Source organism: Dryobates pubescens, chromosome 22 (genome assembly GCF_014839835.1).
Source record: "Dryobates pubescens isolate bDryPub1 chromosome 22, bDryPub1.pri, whole genome shotgun sequence".
Taxonomy (NCBI): Eukaryota; Metazoa; Chordata; class Aves; order Piciformes; family Picidae; genus Dryobates; species Dryobates pubescens.
The window spans coordinates 11,706,196-11,727,817 of NC_071633.1; the positions used below are offsets into that span (position 1 = coordinate 11,706,196).

At 39.5% G+C, this 21,622-nt stretch overlaps 1 protein-coding gene across 1 annotated transcript; it reads right to left on the minus strand.

Annotated features, from left to right (window-relative positions):
- Positions 1 to 346: 346 nt before the first annotated feature.
- Positions 347 to 9,506, minus strand: PSMA1 (proteasome 20S subunit alpha 1). The gene is made up of 10 exons (XM_054171836.1): positions 9,385 to 9,506; positions 8,622 to 8,666; positions 7,076 to 7,177; positions 6,479 to 6,582; positions 5,556 to 5,644; positions 4,832 to 4,902; positions 3,814 to 3,943; positions 3,114 to 3,193; positions 1,800 to 1,904; positions 347 to 1,303 (listed from the first exon to the last, which is right to left on the minus strand). The coding sequence occupies exons 1-10, from the start codon at positions 9,385 to 9,387 to the stop codon at positions 1,247 to 1,249; spliced, it is 786 nt and encodes a 261-aa protein (XP_054027811.1). The 5' UTR covers positions 9,388 to 9,506; the 3' UTR covers positions 347 to 1,246.
- Between the last annotated feature and the right edge of the window lie 12,116 nt (positions 9,507 to 21,622).

Consider the following 21,622-nt stretch of genomic DNA (forward strand, 5'->3'; position numbering starts at 1 on the left):
ATAGTGCTTAGACCTAAATAGGCAGCCCTGATAGTATTAGTTTGATATAGTCATGACTGACCTATTTACAGGGATTCACCACACTATTTGAAGTCTGTTCAAAACAGCACCATGCTTTATTAATTAATAAATACAAGTTGCAAGTTTTAGGCCCTTTTTTAAAAAAATACATTGAGCAGGATGTCAAGCCCCTGTGTGAGTCCACTCCAAGTTGTTTCTTATCCTTTTCAATGTATTCGTGAGACTAATTCTAATGCAATGATCCAACATGGTAACTTGCTTAAATACAGAGTCACAGCCACTTTGCACCTATTTGCCTTCCCTGCCAGGTGTCCCTAAGTTGCTGGATTTGGCCTGATGGCAAACACACAATAGGTACCCCCTCAGTCCCAATGCAGAGAAAGCTGAAGGGAGAAAGCCCTGGAGAGCCTGTTCAGCAGCAGTGCAGAGACTCCATAGTTCAGGGAATCTGTAATGGGTGGTGTATGTGCTTCCCTCTTATTTCAATTTAGGCCATTAGTGTGCTAAAAGCCCTTTGATGCTCCTTGGCTGGCTGGTGGCTCTCAAGAAATAAAGCAATGCAATTCACTTCCATACAGGCTGAGGTTTACTGATGTGGAGAACTCAAAAAGCCAAAACACAAGCTGTTTAGCAGCTTCATGCTTCTTCAGCGTGCAATGTGTCTGGTAAACATTCAATCAGAGATGTCTTCTCAAGTCAAGTTTGAGACAATGACAAAACAACATGGGGAAACATGCTGCATTCTGTCTGTTCTACACCTATTTTGTAGACTTGTGGGCATTTTGAAGTCCTCTCTGTTCAACAGTTTCAAAAAGCACCACATTTACATACAGTAAATAAAGTTGACAAATGGTCAAAGAGATGATAGCACCTTGATTTCAATGGTTATTTCTTCAGATTAAAAAACCCAAACCCACAGCAGATTCCAAGAAAGTGTTTTATTTCCACTTGTCCTTACAAGTTAAAGACAGTATGCTTTTCATTAAAAAACAGTATCATGTACTATTTAGAAAATGATTACACCTTTCTTGTCAAAGAAAATACACCCAATTATGACCTTCTGTCTACCTTTTAAGGATAGGTGGGTTGGTTGGTTTCCTTTTTTAAGCGTAATCCTCAGAAAGTATTGGCAGAAAATGCATATAGGTGAGGATAGTTACCAGCAAATGGATAATCCTTCCTGTATAATTAGATATACGTTAACACAGAGGAACTCATCCACCAACTAGTGCTCCATTGGCTCCTCTGCCTTTTCTGCAGGTTCATCAGCAGGCGGAGCAGGCTTAAAGAGAGAAAAGATATGCATTACAGATGGGCAGAAAACATCACCTTTATCAGCTTTATCCTGGAGTGAGTTTTTATCATGAGTACATCAATGCAGCTCATCTATACAGCAGCGTTATCCAACATAAACATGAAGCAGGACAGAGTTGGTCAGTCATTAGGAGACTAAGGATGCATCTTGGGGCAGGCCTGACAATCATATGCAGCCAATTCTGTTGCAATAAAATGAAAACCATTACTTGATCAAAAATGAGTAAAGATAGGACTTTGGAATGGCCCATCGTAAGTTCAGCATAAACTGGCTTAACAAGCATCTTCGTCTCCAGCTCATATTATATGGTTTTTCATGTAGTAACTACACATTTTCAAAACCACACTCCTAAATCTCTACCAGAATAGTTGAGAATGTTAAATGTTGTAAATATGAATGTGATAGGTCACACTTCACAAAATCCTGTCTTTCAATGAAGCCTACTTTTATCTAAACCATATACCTTTCTCTGTGGTCTCTCCTCAAGTCCTTCTAGGAATGGTGCTACATCATCATCATCATATATGGTAAACTCCATGTCTTTGCCAACAATTCCAATGGAAACGTTCTGTTAAGCAAAGTTGTGAAAGAAGTGAGAAGTGTTTTTGTGCTAACAACTCTGTGGCTTTACAGCTTTTGCCTGTGAAACAGGTAAAAGTTTCCTCCCATCACAAAGAGACTCACAGTATCAGAGTACATTAGAGGTTGGAAGAGACCTCCAAAGATCATTGGGTCCAATCCCCCTGCCAAAGCAGGATCACCTAGGGTAGTTTATACAGGAATGCATCCAGATGGGTTTTGAACGTGTCCAGAGAAGGAGACTCCAGAACCTCACTGGGCAGCCTGTTCAGTGCTCCTTCACCCCTACTGTAAAGAAATTTCTTCTCATGTTGAGGTGAAATCTTTTATGCTCAAGCTCATACCCATTGTTCCTTGTCTTATTATTGCACACCACCAAAAATTGAATAGCCCCATCCACTTGGCAACCACCACTCATTTCTAGACATTGATGAGATCTCCACTCAGTCTTCTCAAGACTCATTGTGTCTACTTCAGGGAAACAGGAAATTTTGAAACACTCCCCTTTGGCAGATTGTACTAGGAAGAAAAAGGGCAGACTGACTCCCTGCAAAAGCTGTCATATTTCAAAACCTTCTAAGTAAAGACACTTTTCAAGGATTTCAAGTTCTTTCCATTTTTTTTCTTTATTTTAGTAACTTTTTTTTTCCAAGACTATTTATATCTTAATTTGCATTTTCACTCTTTTAAGAGTTCTAAAAATCAAGGTGGACTAAGAATAAAAAAAAAAAAAAAAGAAAAAAGAAATGATACATGGAAAAGGGCAAATCAGCCACAAGCAGAACACCAACTAACGGATATCCTTAGAATTTTCCTGTTCAACAGCTCCTCATTTCATTGTCAGAAGTTTCTGCAACTTTTTGATGACGGGAATATTGCCTGTGCTCACAATGCAAAGTTGTGATCCTAGTTGTGTGTGATGTTACCTTCAACAGTGATCCAAGTTTAAAATGGAATGAAGCAACCAAATTAACAATCTCTGATTTAGTGAAAGTGTAATTTTTGTTAAGAAAATTAAATCTGAGATAACTAAGGAAACAGAAGATAACATGGCAACACATTAAATTAAGATGACACTGTCTACCAGTAGTCAGCTTCCACATTTTGGTGACAGCCATAACTTGCAGGATTTTTTTTCCATGGTATTTTTTCATAACAATGGCAGTAAAATTTCTTGCTAAGAACACCGAGCATTTACCTTGGTGGTAAGATCCTGTTCAGCAGGAAGAGTTTCTCTCAGGGCACGTAGTCCATGTTTAACTAGCTCATTAAGATTACCTTAAAATGAAATCAGAAAGGCGTTTATTAAATATATGGTGTATCTCTAGACATTCTTCCCACTCCTAGCTGACAGCTAGAAAAACACCTTAGCTAGCTTGACTTCCAGAACTCCTCCTCTTATGTATTTCAGGTACAGATCAGAGTTGGTTATAGAAAGTGTACCTTGAGAAACTAGCCTCTCTCTGCATTTAAGGTTGAATACATCTGGTTTGGCACCTGCCCTGCCTCCAGTCCACTGATAATCACACTTTTTTTTTTGTCCAAGAAGCCACTCAGTAGCCTCTTAATTCACCATTTTGAATGCACCACTTAAATACTTGCCTTTACATACTATATCTGCTTTGACATGGAAAGAATTGGTCTTTGCCAGGGTTAAACAGAGCAGAAGCTTATATATTTATTCTCTGCTTTTCTGAGCTTAACTTCTCTTTTCATTAGATGCAATAAGCATCAAGATGTTAGACATGAACTTTTATATCATTTTCTTTACAACTTTTGCCTTCATGTAGATTTACATTTATGCCAAACTTGGCTCCCTAAACTTATCTTCCTACCTTACTAAATGCCAAACAATGGAGCAGTAGCACAAAAGCACTAGAGAGAGTTTTATTACTCACAGTCAGCAAATTCAGTCATGTGTCTCTCCAAGTAAGTTCGTGCTGACTGTGAACGAGCACCAATGGACATTGCTTTGCAGTCAAAGTAGTTTGCAGAGGGACAAGTCTGGAAAATGTGAGGACCCATATCCTACAAAGAGGGGAAAAAACCCCACAAACTATAAAACAGATGCATAAACTCATACCAAGTCTGCTGCTGGAACATGTATTTCCCAAAACACAGTTCTGCTTCATCATGCACCATATAGGTACACACACATACATGCTTTCCACTGCTTATACAACGCCTTCAAAGCCATTGTAAAAAACAAACAAGCAAACACACATTTAAAATCTGTGTTTACATTTAGTTCAGTCTGGGCAGGATAGCTGGCAACAAAAATGCTTCCTTCTCTGTTCCACAAACTGTACCATGCTTATGTATGCTTCCCACTTCATGGCTTGCAGGAGATACTTTACACACATTCCATCTTATCTGCACAGAAGTAAAAACCCACTCTGGGTTTTACCATGCCATGCAAGATGGCAGTTTCACCTCAAACTTCCTCATGTGAAAAATCTTCAGCCCAGAGATACTGTGTATGATTCATTAAGCAAATTGTTGTGGTTAAACAAGAGAGAAGCCAGTGATGATTTCCACATCCACATTTTATAAAAAGCATTTAAAATAGTAGTTTGTAAAGCTCCATAATCACTAGTAAAAGAACAAGTCATCATAGGATCAACATTTTGATCCCTTGAAACAAAAACAAAGATAATTTTTGCAGTATCTCATTTTGCACCTGAAAATAGTTAGTTCCTCTTTTTCACCTGGTAAGTGTAAGTAGGATTAGCTATTAATAGACATTTTCATAGGTTGTGTTTTAGGGAAAGATAGAGAAAATTATTTCCTTATTCAGCAAATTTTGATGAGTCTATCTTTTCCTTCTGTCTTCCCCTCTTAACAGCTATTTGTTGTGTAAAATTGCATTAAGCACATTTTCTTTTAGCCCAGTAGTAACTAGCAGAGCTTACTTACATCATAACCTGCAATGAGCAGTCCTACACCATACGGTCTTCTGCCATAGCGCTGCGTTGGTATCTGGGTTTCTTACCTAACTTAAGGAAATAATCTCAAAAGGGCATATTAATTACCCAAAATATCTTCCTAAGTCAAGCAGTGATGCACCGAAACCTCTACATAGTCTTTGAAAACCTTTTCACAGTGTGAAGGTTGTGTACAAAGAAATAAATCTCAGGACTTATTTGGAATACTGACTTCTTTTTCATCCGAAGGTGAAGTAACTGAGGAGTGCATTCAACCAATACAGAGAGTTCACCTAATGCTGCAGGGCCTCATCTCATTTCTTACCCCCTGAATTTTCTCCTACACACCCAGGAGGGAGTCACACATGAGGCCTCTGCTGTGTTCCATGTGAGACAGAATTTGTCACAGAACTGTGAGCAAGCAGCTGTGATCCAGTAAAGCATCCCTTTTTGACCAGTGCAGACATCTTTCCTCTCCCTACTCCAGAGGCACAGGGCTGTGGAACAGACACACAGTGCTATGTTAAATGTTGCATAGCACTTGATGGCTTCTCTACCAGTTTGGTGAATGTTATGGGATATTCTCTGACAGAATATATGCAGACAAAGAAAAATTAATTTCAAATTATGACTTTTAAGCTGAGAGAAAGGGAAATAATTTTTAGGTACAAGTATGGAAAAGTAAAAAGCTATGAAGTGTTACAAACAAAGGATACTGCTTCCAATTAGTGACACTAGGCGAGAAACTGGAAGAGGTCTATCAAACACAAATCTGGAATCCAGACACTCCTGACGCATGAAGTTGCTGAGAAAAAAAGAAAACAAAAACCACCAAAATGAAACCAATGCTCAGATAGAAGCCACAGTGAGTTTGTGTCTCATTATTTGTCCATTAAGGTACGTGTATTTTTGTTTCAGCTCTGCTCACTGAGAAAAAGGGTCAAATGCATTACATAATTTCATTTCATCATGACCTATCATTGTCATTTAGAAAGCTGACCACACATTTGACTGGGTATTACAGTATTTCAGCCATACAAATGCAAAGAAGGTAGAAGTTCAGGCAGGCAACAGAAGGATCGTCTGGAAAAGAGCCACAGTGAAATGGTTACATTTCTTTGCAACCTTAGAGCAATTAAAATTTCTTATTCTTCTCATGTCTCTTTTGTCCTTTCCTATCAAAGTGAGGAACGCTCCTCCTTCTGTATACATTTACCTCATCTGATGAAGCTGTGTGGCCAGTGTGGTGGACTGAAATTTCCCCCGCAACATGAACTTTGCCAGCAAGACCCTCTGAAGGTGTCTCAGGGTATAATTTTAGTAACTTTCTTCAATGTACGTACACAGAAAGCGCTGGTAGAGGAAATTAAGTGATGCAGTTTCCCAGGCTGCTTGGAAACCCCATCACACTGAGGAAACTACGCAGGACTCTTGCTAGTAACAAAACCGAAATTTGGGGTCAAAAAACAGTTAAAAATCTGCCAGAATTTCATGCTGAGGTCTTTGCCATAGTAAAACAGAGCAGTAACTCCAGACTAATCCTTAGCTGGTCATAAAATTTCATTCGCAATAGTCTACAAATGAACTTTCACTCATTGTTGCAGAACTGTGTGTGTATGTCAACAACTGAGATACTCACCACAAGAGTCGTGCATCAGCAGTAAGTCCAGCAATTGAGATACCAATATGGTTGTCAACGTACAGGATTTTTTTCTGATGAGCTGCCAGCTCAGACTGTGCTCTCTGTGCATAAAAGAAGAAAGCCATGTGGCAGACTGAACAGTTTGCCAAGCACTGTGGAGAAATCTGCTAACATTTATAGCAAGAATTGAATATGATAATGAAACAATAACAATAAAAAGTCATTATAAACTTGCAACAGAAGACAAGACATTTTCACTTCAGTAGGAAATTGTCAGAACAAAAGAGCAGACACGCACTTTGCGAAGAGAAATAAATAGTTTTACTACTTAGTAACTAAATTTAAAAAAAAAAAAGGAGAGAGAAACATCTTTTAAAGGGGGAAAAAAAATCTTTCACTCATTTCCTTCATTTTGTGAAAATCTGCTTTGCATAGGTACTGGAAGCATTTATAGCTCTATACTGGTACTCAAGCAAAAGGCAGCTAGGATTGGATTTACACTATTTACAAAAGCTTAGACTGCACACAACTCATTTGCCAAACCAAAACTTTTCTACTAACATTACTGTCCTGAGCACACAGTTTTGAAGTTACCTTAAGAGCAACCAGCACAGCATGTGTTTTCGACTTCAGCCCCACAGTAGCTGAGCCTTGTTTCACAGCTTCCATGGCATATTCTATTTGATGAATTCGGCCCTACAGAATAAAAAACCAAAGATAACAATTCTGAGGTTAATCCTCTGTATCAATTTCCAATGGTTTTTGATTTCCAGAACAGGTACATTTACTGCCTAAGAGCTTAATCCTACAACTAGAAGACTTTCTCAATTATCTTCTGCAAATGCCTCACTATTAACCAACAGAATCTAGCCATCTCTGAGCCACTCACTACTGAATACAATGAATCTGGAAAATAAAACATTGTTAAGAACTGCAAGACTTTTGTCACTGTCCTCACAGGAATCAATGCTTGACCCAATATGATTCAAAGGCAGAACCTGCAGCTGAAGTTGGATGCTTAACTTTTAATCGAGTTTCCTGAAGAAACGAGTCTTATGCAATTGTTGTCTCACCATCCACTCCCTAATAACTTCTGAACAAGTTATTAGTCAACTGCAGTAAAGTCTGAAAGAGGAGTAGAGGTCTTAAAGAGAGTTAAGTCCCCACAAGTTCTGCAACAATATCCTTTTAATGCAACCACAGAGGGTAAAGTAGCTAATTTTCTGCACTCTAGTTGGCCAGCCTATGTCAAGCAGTCAGCATGCCCACTGCTACTCCCCAAGTACTGGAATTGCTAACCACAGCCCACAGCTGCATGCTACCAGTTATGGAGTGGAATACAGTAGTTCCTACAGTGAAATTACAAGCTTTATACGTGGAATTTGTATCAACAGGGTGTCTGGGAACATTTCAATTTAGCAAATTAAGATCTGTGAATTCGTACTACAAAAATTGTTATCTCAGATTTCATACCTTAGGTGACCACATAGGTATAGTCATTCAAATAGGAGCTTACAAGGTGGTCAAAGTTGTGTGCACAGAAGCAGGTGCTGTTATGTCATACTTGAAGAAGTCAGCATATTCTCACTTAAGCACTAAATACTAACTTCTAATAATTTAGGTTTGTTCTGAACAATCTGAACATAGTAAAGTTCTTAATAATAAAAGAAAGCTCTTCGCCATTGTAAATTAAACAGCTCCTCTCCAGTATTAGCTAGGAAATGAAAGAGAGTATGACCTAGTAGCAGCCTCGCACGGAGGAGATTCAAGGGCAGTCTCATGCTTTTTCATAACTTGTCAGCTTTTTTTTTTTTAAGTCTGTAAATTGATCATGGAATGGTTTGGGTTGAATGGGACCTTCAAAGATCATCTAGTCAAACCCTCAATGATGACAGCATCTACTTTGTGTCTCAAAAGTACATTTAGAAAGCAATGGCCTTAAGTACTTTGAGGTACCAGGGCCCACCTAACCATCACCCCCCAAAAGTTTAATAAAGTGCTTATGGCTTTCCAGAAATCTGAAGGGAGCAGCCTGTAGTGAGCTTTAGGCACCTGAATACAACCTATACCACTGCTGTAAGAGCAAAGGAAAACAAAAAAGCAAGTAAAAAGCCAGTCAGCAAGCTTCTAAAGATTTTACCTGTGGGCTCCAAACTGTGACATCATTGTCATACTGGTTGCGAAACTGGAATGAACAAAATAAAATCCATTAGTATACCTAATACACTGGCAGAAAAACTATTCCCCGGGGGAAGTTCTGGTCACCTTCTTTGCAGGGTTTTTTATGCAAAGTATTTGTTCCCACACCTGAAGCAGGGGACCGTTCTCTAGTCAAAATTCTTTCCGTTTCAGATCAAGAGCCCCCAGTCAGGGAACAGCACAAGCTGCAAGTCCCAGAGCAGCAAGCCCGCTGCCTCCGTCGCGGGTACATGGAGGGGAGCAGCAAGAGCAAAAAGGCGAGATCCCGGTGCCTGCCTCGCTCCCTGCTCAGCCCTGCCTAGCCCTTCGCCAGGGATAACGATGCTGCTTCGCCCGTTCGACCCGTTTCGGAGCAGCCGCGCAGCCATCACCCGCCTCTCTGCAGCGTCACGCCGGGCCGGGCCGAAGAGGTCGCGGCCCCCTCCACCACCGCCGCGCTCCCACGCCAGCCCGCTCGGACACCGACTGCCCGGCAGAGTAGAGCGCGGCCGCTCCCTTCCCCGGGCAGCCCCGGGCCCCGGCAACGAGGCCCAGGCCCGGCATCGGCCCGCGGCGAGCCCGACCCCGCGTGGCCCGGGAACTGCTTACTCACGGCCCTGCTCCCTGCTTTTCGCCCTCCCTCTTTCTCCCAGCTCGCTCCGCAGCCCAGGCCGAGGCCGTGGAGACGCCCTGTCCCAAACCAGCCCGTCCCAGCTGCCTCTCACCATCCTCTTTCCCCCGACAGCGATGCGGGCTCCGGGGTGGCGAGGGGGGAACTACTCCGGCAGCGATCGCTCTGGGCTGGCAGCGACCAGGCAGCGCTTCCTGCACCTCGAGTCATCGAGCGAGGCTCGCCCCGCCCCTGCAGCGAGCGGGCCCGTCCGAGGCGCACGCGCGGGGTGCGGGTGCCGGTGGTGGCGGCAACCCGGGGTGTGCGTTTGCTCGGGGTGCTGCGGGCCCATCGCCTGTCCACGGTCCATTCGCTGCAGCCGTCAGCTACGGCCTGGCCGGTGCCTGCTCGACTGCGCAGGGCCTCTCGGTGTCAGCGTGAGCTTCCTGTCCTTGAGTTGAGGAAAAGCCGCATTGTGGAGTCCGAAAGTCATTTGCCGTTCTTACTCAGACTCCACGTTAGCCGCTACGTTGGCTTTGGGGAAGTTGCGGCGTTTCAAGCGGCCGCAGATGCAGTGCTGACGTCAAACAGGACCTGTGTGCGATGAATTGCCTTTTCTTTGTGTTTTGGGTGAAGTTCCGTTTGTGCTCCGTGCAGGACACAGCACAGGAACAAACCTAACAGTTAACAGCCATCGTTAGGAGCGTGGCTTAGGTTCTAGGAAAAGCTTGGCTAGGGTAGGAGTACGTATGGATCAACTCGGGCGCAGCTGCTCTTCAGAAACAGATTACCACTGCCAGTCTCTGGAGCTGCTTCTGGAGCAGCTGTGCCGCTGTGCACCGAGTCGTGAGCGTGCACCGCTGCACCGGACGCTCGGAGGAGTACTGCAGAGCCAGCAACATCAGCGGTGCTGTTGGGAAAAGGGCGTCTGTGGAGTGTACACATCCCACATATTTTGTGTAGACAGCGAGCATGTGAATGGGGCCTCTCGCTTCAGAAGACTAGAGTCCAATCTTACCTGCTCTAAAACCATAGTATTCAGTATTCAGTATCACCAAGGTTGGAAGAGACCTCAAAGATCATCAAGTCCAACCTGTCACCACAGACCCCATGACTAGAGTAGGGAGGACAATAGTGCCCACTGCAGGCTTGAACTCACAAGCTTCCCATTAGAAGGTTTTAATGCTGTTAACGTCAGTCCTTGCCCTTTTATCCCAGGGTTTATGAAGTGTTCTTCCCCAAACTGCAGACAAATTCCACAGTGTCCCAGCTTATGAGCTTAAGCAGTACAGGGTGAAAAAAAAACCCACACCAACCAAACCAACACACACACACAAACCCCAAACCAGACCAAAACAAACCAAAAAAAGGAAACCACGAAATAACAGTTTGGTAGGAGTAGAATAACAACCACTGTCAATCAGATGTATCAGACTGGAAATCCTCTTACATTTGTGTTTTGGAAAAAAAGGGGTACAGGAAGTCTCTGAAATTACATAAAGCTAAATAAGAAGCACTATTATGAATCATACTAGAAAAATATTGCTGTATCCTAACCATAGCTAAGATATAATTGAATTTCTAAATGGTTCTCTTTGCTCTCAGATAAACTACAAGTGCTTAAGAAAAACAATGAATTGCTTACCAAAGCTCTTGTTTTGGACAATTTAAAATGTTTATATATAGTCATAACTGAAAAGTGGGTTAAAAAATCCTCTGTAGGATTGCAGTAAGGCAAAAAGATAATCCATTAATACCATATTCATGTGGGGTTTTGTTTGTTTGTTTTTAAACAAATGCCCAGCTGCTGAGGTCACAGGCATTAAAGGCAAACTAGTATTCTGTCACCTTTGGATTACTGTAGGACCAGGGACATGTTTCTCTTACTATTGGAGACACTTCCCTTTTTCCCTGGAAAGGGCTACAGTGTTGTCTAGGGGGAAAATCTAAACAGACTGATTTAAATTGCATTGCCAGCAGATCCAGAGAAGTGATTCTATCACTTCGTTCTGGTGAGACCTCATCTGGAGTGCTGTGTACTGGTTTCCAAAAAGACACAATGGAGAGGGTCCAGAGGAGGGCCACAAAAATGATCAGGGGATTGGAGCACCTCTGCTACAAGGATAGGCTGGGGGAGTTGGGGTTGTTCAACCCAGAGAAGAGTAGGCTCTGGGGATACCTAATAGCAGCCTTCCAGTACCTGAAGGGGGTTACAGGAAGGACGGGGAGAGGCTGTTTACAAAGGCCTGCAGTGACAGGACAAGGGGCAATGGCTTCACACTAGAGAAAGGCAGATTTAGATTGGGTATCAGGAAGAAGTTCTTTACTGTGAGGGTGGTGGAACACTGGAATGGTTTGCCCATTGGAGGGAGATTGGACCAGATGACCTTTAGAGGTCCCTTCCAGCCAGGACCATTCTATGGTTCTATGAAATTATCTAACTTGTTCTGTTATTTTTAAGCTTTCTGCTAAGAAGCATTTGTCTCTTTGACATGGTTTGGTGTGTACTGACACAGGATACATAAACATTTTATTAAGTGAGCTGAACAGCTTTCAAGTTCCACTGAACTCTTGAGTAAATATTCCCATAGTCTCTGCTGTAATTCCATTCTGTAATAACTTCCTACAGCAATAAGGGACTCCCTAAAGATCTGTTTACTCCACCTACAGCAACAGAACAATGGAGAGATATTTCCTTTCTTTTGGCAAAAGCGTGTTAGTTTTGATAGAGGACTAAACTATGCCAAGACTCTCTATTGTTCTGTATACACACAGCAAGTACTGTTAGAAATCATGGGTTTAGTGATGGGCAGGATTTGCAAAACTTCACACAGAAAATTGGTAAAAGGTGCATAAATGAAAAACTTTTAGAAACTATGTGAACTATTGTTTTTATTTATTAAATAACAATTATTTTCCTCAGTATTTTTTTCCTTTATTATATTGGTAGAAAAAGATATTCCAAACCAAACTAACCAGATACCCAGCTATTAAAGAGCTATTCTAAAGCAAGCTGATTCAGGCCATGTAACATGGGTGGCAGGATGGCATGGAGTCGAGTTCCAGCTGCTCTTCAGTGCCTCAGGCAGCACAACTGTTACCCTATTCCCAAGGCAGCAGTGCAAGAGGATGCCAGCATCAGGAATAATCTCAAGAAAGAGGAAATGCTTACCATGGAAGGAAGTAATTCATTTCCTTCTGAATGCTCCTGCTTGCCCTTTAGTCTTGGTATGAGTCCTCTGTAGGCAGGCCTAAAGCCAGTGTGTTTGTAATGTATTTCTGATTCCGTCTTAGTGCGTTGGTGTTAAAAAGTACCCAGCCTGCTCCTGACTGATGTGTTTGAACTGAAACCATAATACACAATGAGAGAAAGAAATGAAGAAGGCAACCCCAAATCTCTCTGTTTTAGATAACAAAGACATCAAACCAAAAAGGAAGCATTTTACATATATTTTACCCAAATATGGCAAACAGTTACTGGAATTAGTAGTTTGTGGTTTGTCTGTTAGAAAAATTGAATTAAAGTCTCAAATGAGAATTTCAATAAAATTTAAGTGATGTGTAAGCATTATGTTGACCTCTGCACCTAGGAAAATGTCACTCTTGCGATATTTAATGGTGGTGGCCTGCACACAATGATCTGACAGTTTTAGACAGATTCATAAAAGATAAAAATCCACATGACAAAAGGCTGTGGTAGGACAGGCACAGTTGACAGAAACAGCAGGAAAAACAGTGCTGAGTGACTATGATGCTTAAACTGCTGTTTTCTCCAGGACATGTTATGAAGCAGATAGATGAGACAATGTAGGACACAGCCTCACAGATTTTGCCACTGCTCTACCTGATCTATTATTATATATCTGCAAAACTATCCCAAGTATCCATATCACAACCATTAAGTTTATAATACTAAAAGCTATAGGAAAGTGCATCAAATGTTTTCTTTGATAAGTCCTAACACCAGTATCAAGATACACTTGCGCAGTTCTACAGATTTGAATCAACAGAAAAAGATTAAATACACACTTAATTGTAGACAAAAAAAATGAATGAGAAGCAGCAAACAAGATATAATAGACTAGAACATCAAGAAATCACAATACAGAATACTACAAGCCTGAACAGTAAAACTAAAATTATCCTCACATTTAAATAATCTGTTTATAAAACAGATATGTTAGGAGTTTCTATTTAGTAGTGCAAAGAGGAAAAAAAAAACCACTTGTCTCTATAAATTCTGCCAAATTCCCTTTTCCATTCTTTTACAAGTTCTCAGCAAAGTACAGACATTTCTTTCTCTTTGACAGCCTTGTATTCATCTTGCCAAAGGCATTTTAAAACACTTTTAAAACTACTGACCAAATACTGCGATATTTTGTCATGAAAAATGTTAACTACACAAAATTTTAAAATCTATTCCTGGTTTGGGGTTTTGTTTTTTAAATCCATACCTTTTGTGAATTGACATAATTTGTCTGTTTCAGGACAGACCTTCATGGCAACTAACCATGTTTGATTATCAAAGTTGACTGGGAAAGACCAGGCAATGCTGAAAGCAGGCTAAAATAATCCCTGTGGAGAGAGAACTGCAGAAAAGAGTCTGGTTCTTTCTGTCCAGTCCTGGAACAAACAAGTGGTACAAGGCTCAACAAAGTAGAGCTGTTGCAGCATATCCTGATCATGGAAATTGTTTTTATTTTTAAGTTCTTGTTTGAATAAAACAAAAATATATCTAGAGAGAAATTCACATGGGTATTATTGCTACTTATGTTTTGGACCTGTAATTTATTTCTTTGTTCTGAGGAAACATTTCCATGTAGTATGAATTGTACAAGAAAAATATGTTTAGAGCTGTAAATTGCATGCTAGGTTAGAAGTTATTATTTAGACAGTGTACATAGTATTTTCTGACTCATCAAAAGAGCTATTATAATAATTTATGGGAGCATTATGAAATGTATTATTGGAGTTCTTTGAAAATCTGTTAGACTTTTTATTTCAGTGAAAAAGAACGGCAGTTATTTTATGTTTCTGAAGAGAAAAGATCAGCTGAAGTGTGCTGCATAAACACTTTCAAATACATTAAATGCTACTGTTGATTTATGTTGTTGGAATAGGTTTTGACTGAGTTTACCTGAATCAAAACCGAAGCGTCATCAAATACTCAGCAGTGGATATATAACATTTATAAATGATGCAGAAGTTCCTGATGGATACTGTATCAGTTAAAGTAGCAAGGATGGTTTTCAGAATTTCTACCTGTGAAAGAATGAGGAATAATTGTCAGCACAGATTGGAAATAACAGACAGAGCAATGAAGAAATAAGGCCTTTGTATGCCATGAAACCACTAATGGATCCCATTTCCTTATGACAGACATTATTGTCATATTAAATTAATGGCTGGCAAAGTATTACCTTCTTGGTTATGCATTTATATTCCATTAATATTTTACAATTATATGTAGATCATACAATAAAATGTTCACAATGTTTCTGCCACACAAATTGCCAAAAGTTTCTGCTTGAAAAATGGAAATAAGTCCATATACAGAAATAAATCTGCCAAAGGTTACTAAATATTGAAAAGAAAAAAAAGGGGGAAAAAAGAGAGAGAAAAGATGTTAGGACTGGCTGGTAAGACATTAGGGATTTCTGTGGCATTTTACAGCCATCTTCATGTTCTACTGGAGAATTAAATTCACTGAAGTAGTTACTACAAAAGCAATGATTTTGGTTATCTGTGGATCACACTTTTGAAAGTGGTTCAGTTCATTCGTAGCATGGGTTCAGTGTTTGATCAGGGAAGACTACAATACACAATTAATCTGTAAGAAAAAAATAGATGTTTGAGTAAGCTTTAGTCTTAAAAAGTCTTCCTGTCATCAGAGAGGTTTTGTTGTTTGTTTTGGTTTGGGTTTTTTACTGCTTGCCAGGCTTCTAATTTTGCTACAAGGATTTGAACAGCTTTGCTGTCATGCATATCCCTGTTTTCATAGTACAATTTTATTTGGCACTGCCATCTTTATTGCATCTATTCTTAAACTAACAACAATGCAAGCAGAAATCTAAGCCTGTCCTGACAAATGTGAGCCAGCTTCTGGCGGTGTAATGTCTATTGTCTACAATTGTTCTGACAGATCACTGAGCTCAGACAGTGCATCATAGATGCTTATATTATGAACAAATTCCATTGATATAAGGATAATTCTAAATCCAGAGTATATGGCACAATCCTTGGCTCCTAAGGCCAGTCCATGGAAGGATTCAATGATGGGTCTGAAGGGCTCTAAATTAATTCCAGTCTGTCTCGATATAACCCTGCCTTGAGACCAGCGAGTGAGTATCTAAAACTCTCTGCTGTAGTTATTAGCATATCACTATACAGTCAACACATCTGCACATCTGGTTTTGATTTTAAGAAGTATATATCAAATAAATTTGTGACTACAGATGTCTCATTCACAATGAAATCCAAGATTTTGTACTTGGAATAGGGAAATTAGAAAAAAAGAACAGTAAAAAAGTGTGTGACCCTTTAAACTGTGTTATAATAACTAATAAACCTAGGAAGATAGGCTTCTGGGTGGAAATTGAATCTGTACCTTAGGATTTTGAAATGACCAGTGACAGAGGCTATGAATTTTTTGTTACACATCTTGAAATGCATTAAGGCAATACAATTGCCACAAAGCCCTGGGTTACCATCATGTTTCATAGTCAGTACTGAACACAAATAGGTTAGTATTTTGTTTTAATATTGTGCAAAATCAGATAAATGGAAGCTGCAAAACAAGCTGCTCTCAAACAGAATGTGCCTTTTAGAAAATTCTGCATTCTATTAACTTTACAAACTACTCAGCACACATTATTTAGTTTCAGACATGTTATTTAGACTAGTTTCAGATAAAGATAGCCTTCTTACTGCTAAAGCAAGATGTTAATTTGTTTAGGATCTCATTAAAAACCCAACACTGTAATTTGAGGTCTACTCTGATACTGCTTCCTTATCAATAATTACCAGTCTTCACCCAGGTGTATGTCTTGCCCTTTCCTCATGTAGCTTTCTCCTGATGTGGTACTGATATATATTTCTAATCCAAATCAGACTCATTAAATTTTCCTTCAGTGTATATTCAACGTGAGCTTTCTGAATTACAACCTTTACATCATCATCAATAATACTTTGTTTTCTCCACTGACTTCAGTTTTATTTAGATCTTGAGCGTGTGGCTGTTACTGTCAAATTTAAATCCAGTTATGAAAATATATAAAATATGGTTTATTGCTGTTTTTTATTGAAAACTGGTGGGTAACCATGTATATACCTGAATTTCACACCCTAGCGTTTGCCTTGTGAATTCAGAGGATTAATCTTGATGCTGGATGTCAGCCTGCGGCAACATATTTGTGAATGGTCTTCTGCCTGTTGGCCCAAATCTGATTAGCCACAGAGGAGGGAGGAAATTAAAAAATATAACAGGAATTGACAAAATAACAACTTTACTATGCAGATTTCTATTTTTACAAAAGCTTTTAATAACAGCGTTGTGCAATTGTAGCATACAAGTAAAATGATAGCAGTACTTCATTGCTTAGGAGTGGTTTACCTCTCCTTTAAGAGACTTGTGAGCACTGATATCAAATTCACCAACTTTCTCTGGTTTCCAGCCAGGGATGAACTCATTATACAATGACTTCAACAAAGTGAAGCGAATGTGAATTTCATCGAAAGTTTCTCAGCTCAGGAAATGCCATTTCTTAAGCTGCACTGCTGCACATCCACATAGCACCATTTTGAGGTCTTTTCTTTAACTTTAATATATGCAGAGCTTTGCATGTGATCTGCTTCCAGATATTTTCTTTAATACACACCTCTTTCCAAGATCAGTGTAACTTATGAAGGGCCTGTGATGAACATTCACAAACACTTCAGTGCTCAAGTACCATTTCTGACCATGCAAAAAGCGTTCAGAAACAGTGGAAACAACTATGATATTCAAATCCTGATTGAAAACTAGTTCATAAAGGAGGAAAAATATTAACAAATCCATCAAGATAGAATTATGTGGTATCAACAGAAACAAAGAAGCCACCAGACTGGAAGTGCAGTGCTGAAACAGCTGTCAAATAGATTGAGCTGAGAAAGGAACCCAGCATCATCCAGGAAATAAATCAGAACTGCAGACAATGAGGCCAAGGAAAGGAAAATTGGCTTTTCTGTGTATCACTTGCCAAATATAAGTCTACTTGGCCATAAAAATTTGCCTTTTATTTGTTCTTCTATTAATTAGAATATTTCTTTAAAGGGAAAAAATTTCACTGGCCATTAAAAAAAAGTTAATAATGAAGTTGAACAGAGAAGTACAACAGAAAAATTTAAATGATGTCACATCTGCCTTATGTTTATCCTCTTTGGCCTATGTTTAGCTGTCAGAATGATCATTGCCCATTTCATCTTTCAAAACAGCTCTGAAGAAAGCTCGTGCATGGCTGACATGAGTACATCACTGTCCTTCAATAGCTGATTACAAAAGGGTCTGTAAGATGCTCTGGAGTAAAAAGAACATTTCCTGTCCACGTCCATGGGATGCATAGGTCTTGGTTAACCACATTCTTGTAGAAAAATCTCCACATTGTCATGGACTTCCTGCTTGTGATACAGATGCTTCAAATGACCTATTTTTTTTGCAGCTCATTCAAGAACCCAGGAAGATTGCTAGCAGAAATGTCTGATACCTGATATACTATACTTCTGGGGAGGAAAGCATACCTCCTTCCGATCTCAAGTCACCCAAGGACAACTTCTAGCCAAGAAAGCAAACATCTGTTACACAGACCAGAAGAATAGGCAATTAGAGGAATGTTCTAATACTAATGTTCCTTAGACTCAGATGCAAGAAGTCCATACTTTAAAAAAAAGAAAAAAGAAAAAAGGTTAAACACTTCACTAAACAACCAGTAGAAGAGTAAGATATTTCCTACCACTTTTGCTTGCTTGTGGTATGATGTTCCAGCTCACCCCCATTTGTGGTCCATAGCACTCCTTTGGAATGGATGCTAAAGAATCTCTTTCTTTTACAATTGTTTTTCTCCCTGGAAACACAGAAGCTAAAGAAATTGCTTGGGAAACAAGGAGAAGGTGAAAGCACAGACTGCTGTCCCTGCTGTGTCAAGTGAGGCTTGCAGGATGTTCTACGTGACATATGACCCTCCATAATTGGAGTGTCAAACTTCTGGAAAAAATCTTTGGGCAGTAATCTGATAAAGGTCACCAGATGGTCAAAGATCTTGTGGGTATAGTTTGAGAAGCACAGAAGGTAGTTCCAAATGTGGAACTGAAGTGAGGCTGAAAAGTCCAGTCTCCTATGGAACACAAGTAACTCAGGAGGTCTTAGAAAAGTAGACTTGGGAAGTCTACTTGGAAGCACTGTGGGGAGGTGAGGATCTAGACCACAGGAAGATCTTTTCCTTAAGAACATAATAATATGAAAGCAGACTGCATTAGGGCTCTCTGGAAAACAGGTAGTGTGATGCTGCAGGTCTGACAAGCTTCTGCAATTGCCGCAATGGTCATGGAGCTGACTCCCTAGTAAGGTCATGCACAGGAATCAGAAGGTCCCAGGTATGAGGCTTTGTCTTTGTCTAGAGTACAGCTCTTTCCCATCCTGTCTGAAACAGGGTGTTCACAAGCAATTCTCTAGTTGTGCTGATAGGATGATAATCCATTTTGATGCTACTTCATCCTGAAGAACCCATAAACCTAAGTAACAAGTACTTCTCAAGATAGTGCTGATGATTGCACTGGGCAGAAGGACAAAGTTGCCCAGGAATGTGGCTGCCAAAGCAATGGGAATGATTATCTGAGATAAGAAATAGTTGCCAAGATCAAAGCACCTCTCAAAACTCTATTGTTTGCATTCCATGTCTAAAAATTTACATTTCCACTGATGAATTATGTTCAGTCATTACATAATTCACAATATATGGAAAATACCTGATTCTATTGGTTAAGGTTCATGAAAGTCAAATTTCTGCAAGTAATTTTGTCATTAGCAAAAATAAATTAATGTGTAAAGGATAGATTCCTCACTTTCAGCATGCAAGAAATAAAACATGCCAAGTATGTAATATTTTAACACACAGGGCTATTTAAGTAACTTCTCAATAAGTAATCAAGGCTAAACCTGAAAAATCTTGTTTAAATCCAAGCTTTAACAATACTGCCTGACATCTGATGTTCACATTTTAATACAAAAGTGCCTGAGGTAAATATTAAAGTGCCTCAGAATTAACAGCAGCAATTTGAATACATGAGGTAAGCAACTTGAGTTAAAGTACGTCACTCAGCTTCTTTGGTATTTGGCTAACCCTCTGGTACATAGCTTTTCTGGTAATTTTTATATATCAGATAATGAAAGCAGTGTGCAATGTTTTTAAGTCCCAAAGGCTGCGTGTATCCAGCAGACCTACATTTAGGAAACTACTGCACCGAAATAAGCCTTACAGTAATTAAGTACTAAAACCCGAAGCGGACAGGAATCACAAACTTTCATACCATTACCAAGCACACATTGGCACTAGGCAGTAATTAGTATGAATTTTAGAGTTTTTGTAATTGGCAGCAGCCACAAAGCAACAGATTACAAATCAGCAGATTTTACAAGTCAGCAAGTAAACAATAATGAAGGGTAATACAGGTACCTGTTCACTTCATTTACTAATTGTACTGTTTGTTCACCATGCTTTTTTCTCCAGCAGTATATTGGCATAATTTTCACACTTAATAAACATTCTAATTCTAATGAAGAACATGGTTTAAATACAGCAATATGAGTAATTGAGTAAACACAGCACTGCAGTTTGCTGTAGATCAGTGCTAGTGAATACTGTATCAGTGAAATGTATTATATGATATCGGTTCCTCTTGAAAGAGCATCAAAGGCCAAGTAAATAAAAACCTTTGGTACTCAGATCATGGTCAATGTTATGCCAATAGGTATAACAAAATAAGATACATGTGTTGCATGTAACTTGCAATTGATATAACATGTTTTCCAATTGCAATTAAAGTTCCATCAAGGTTAACTAGACAGATCTTTCAGGTCTCAAAAAAAACCTTAAGATTTTTTTCATGGTTCCATAAATATTACATAAATTAAACAATCACAACTGGAATCATTATGAAATGGTATATGACAAATGAGTTAATGATGTAAAGTAAATGTATTTCTTCACGGATAGAGTGAGTTTGTTATACTAAATGTCATTGCTACCTGGTTATTACTAATGAGCATAAGTGCAAAGATATCACAATGTAAACTTGTGGGTTTCATTAACTGGCTCTGGTAAAACTTATTGCTGTGTCCAGTTCATTCTCTTTTTAAAGTACTTTCTCTAGGGTTGTTGTTAATTCAAACATAAGAACTCCAAAGCAACCAAAGGACCTTCTAAATGTGTTCTTATGTTATTGCAGGTCAAGAAAACTCTAACATTAAACAGGTGCACATGGCTGATTGTTTCTACATCATTACTTTGTACTCCAGTGTGCTGGACACATTTTAGCTATAAATAAGCACATAAAATTTAATCAAGTGAAACTAGTACACTTGCATTATATAAATTCAGAATTTGTAAAATTTCCATAGCATATCCTCATTTTTGCTTAGGTAGTCAATTCAGACATGTCATTAACTATAGGGAGAGAGGCTTTTTACAATGGACTAATCCTTGTTGCTTGGGTAAACCCCTCAAAAATTAGCAGTATTTTCTAAAAGGTCCTATCCTTACTCATAAAGAATATCACCTGACAAAAATAACATTTTGGGAAAACTTAATTTTCACATCCAGTTGTTCCTCCTCTTACTGTAAAATCCTGCCTAAAGGTAGTAAGTGCTGGTTTTGAGCACAAAAATAGCTGAGCTAAAAGACCAAGCCGCTTATCTGTTACTCGATCTTGTGAAACTGCCGTCAGCATTACCTACCTTTGTTTGCCTTTGACAACTGAATACAATCCTGCAATGTTTGTAAATAAACATGGTGTATCATAATACCACATAGAGGAGACAAAAGCAGCAAACCCATCAGAGTTACAAAACCACTTCAAGTCTTTAGCGGGTGTGCAGTTTCTGAGGTGGTAAATTCAAGGCTCTGAGTTGTCTGAAGCCCTCAGCAACCAATGAATACTGCTTTCAACAGGCTGCAAGCCGTGAAAGAGAGCTGGAGCATCAGCAGAGATGCTAAGAGTAGGCTGATAAATCCCTGCCACTGAATGCAGCATTGATTGTGAATGCAGGCCTGTTGCATTATATGAGGTTGAAATGTAACTTTTAGCTGAATAAGCAAACTTAA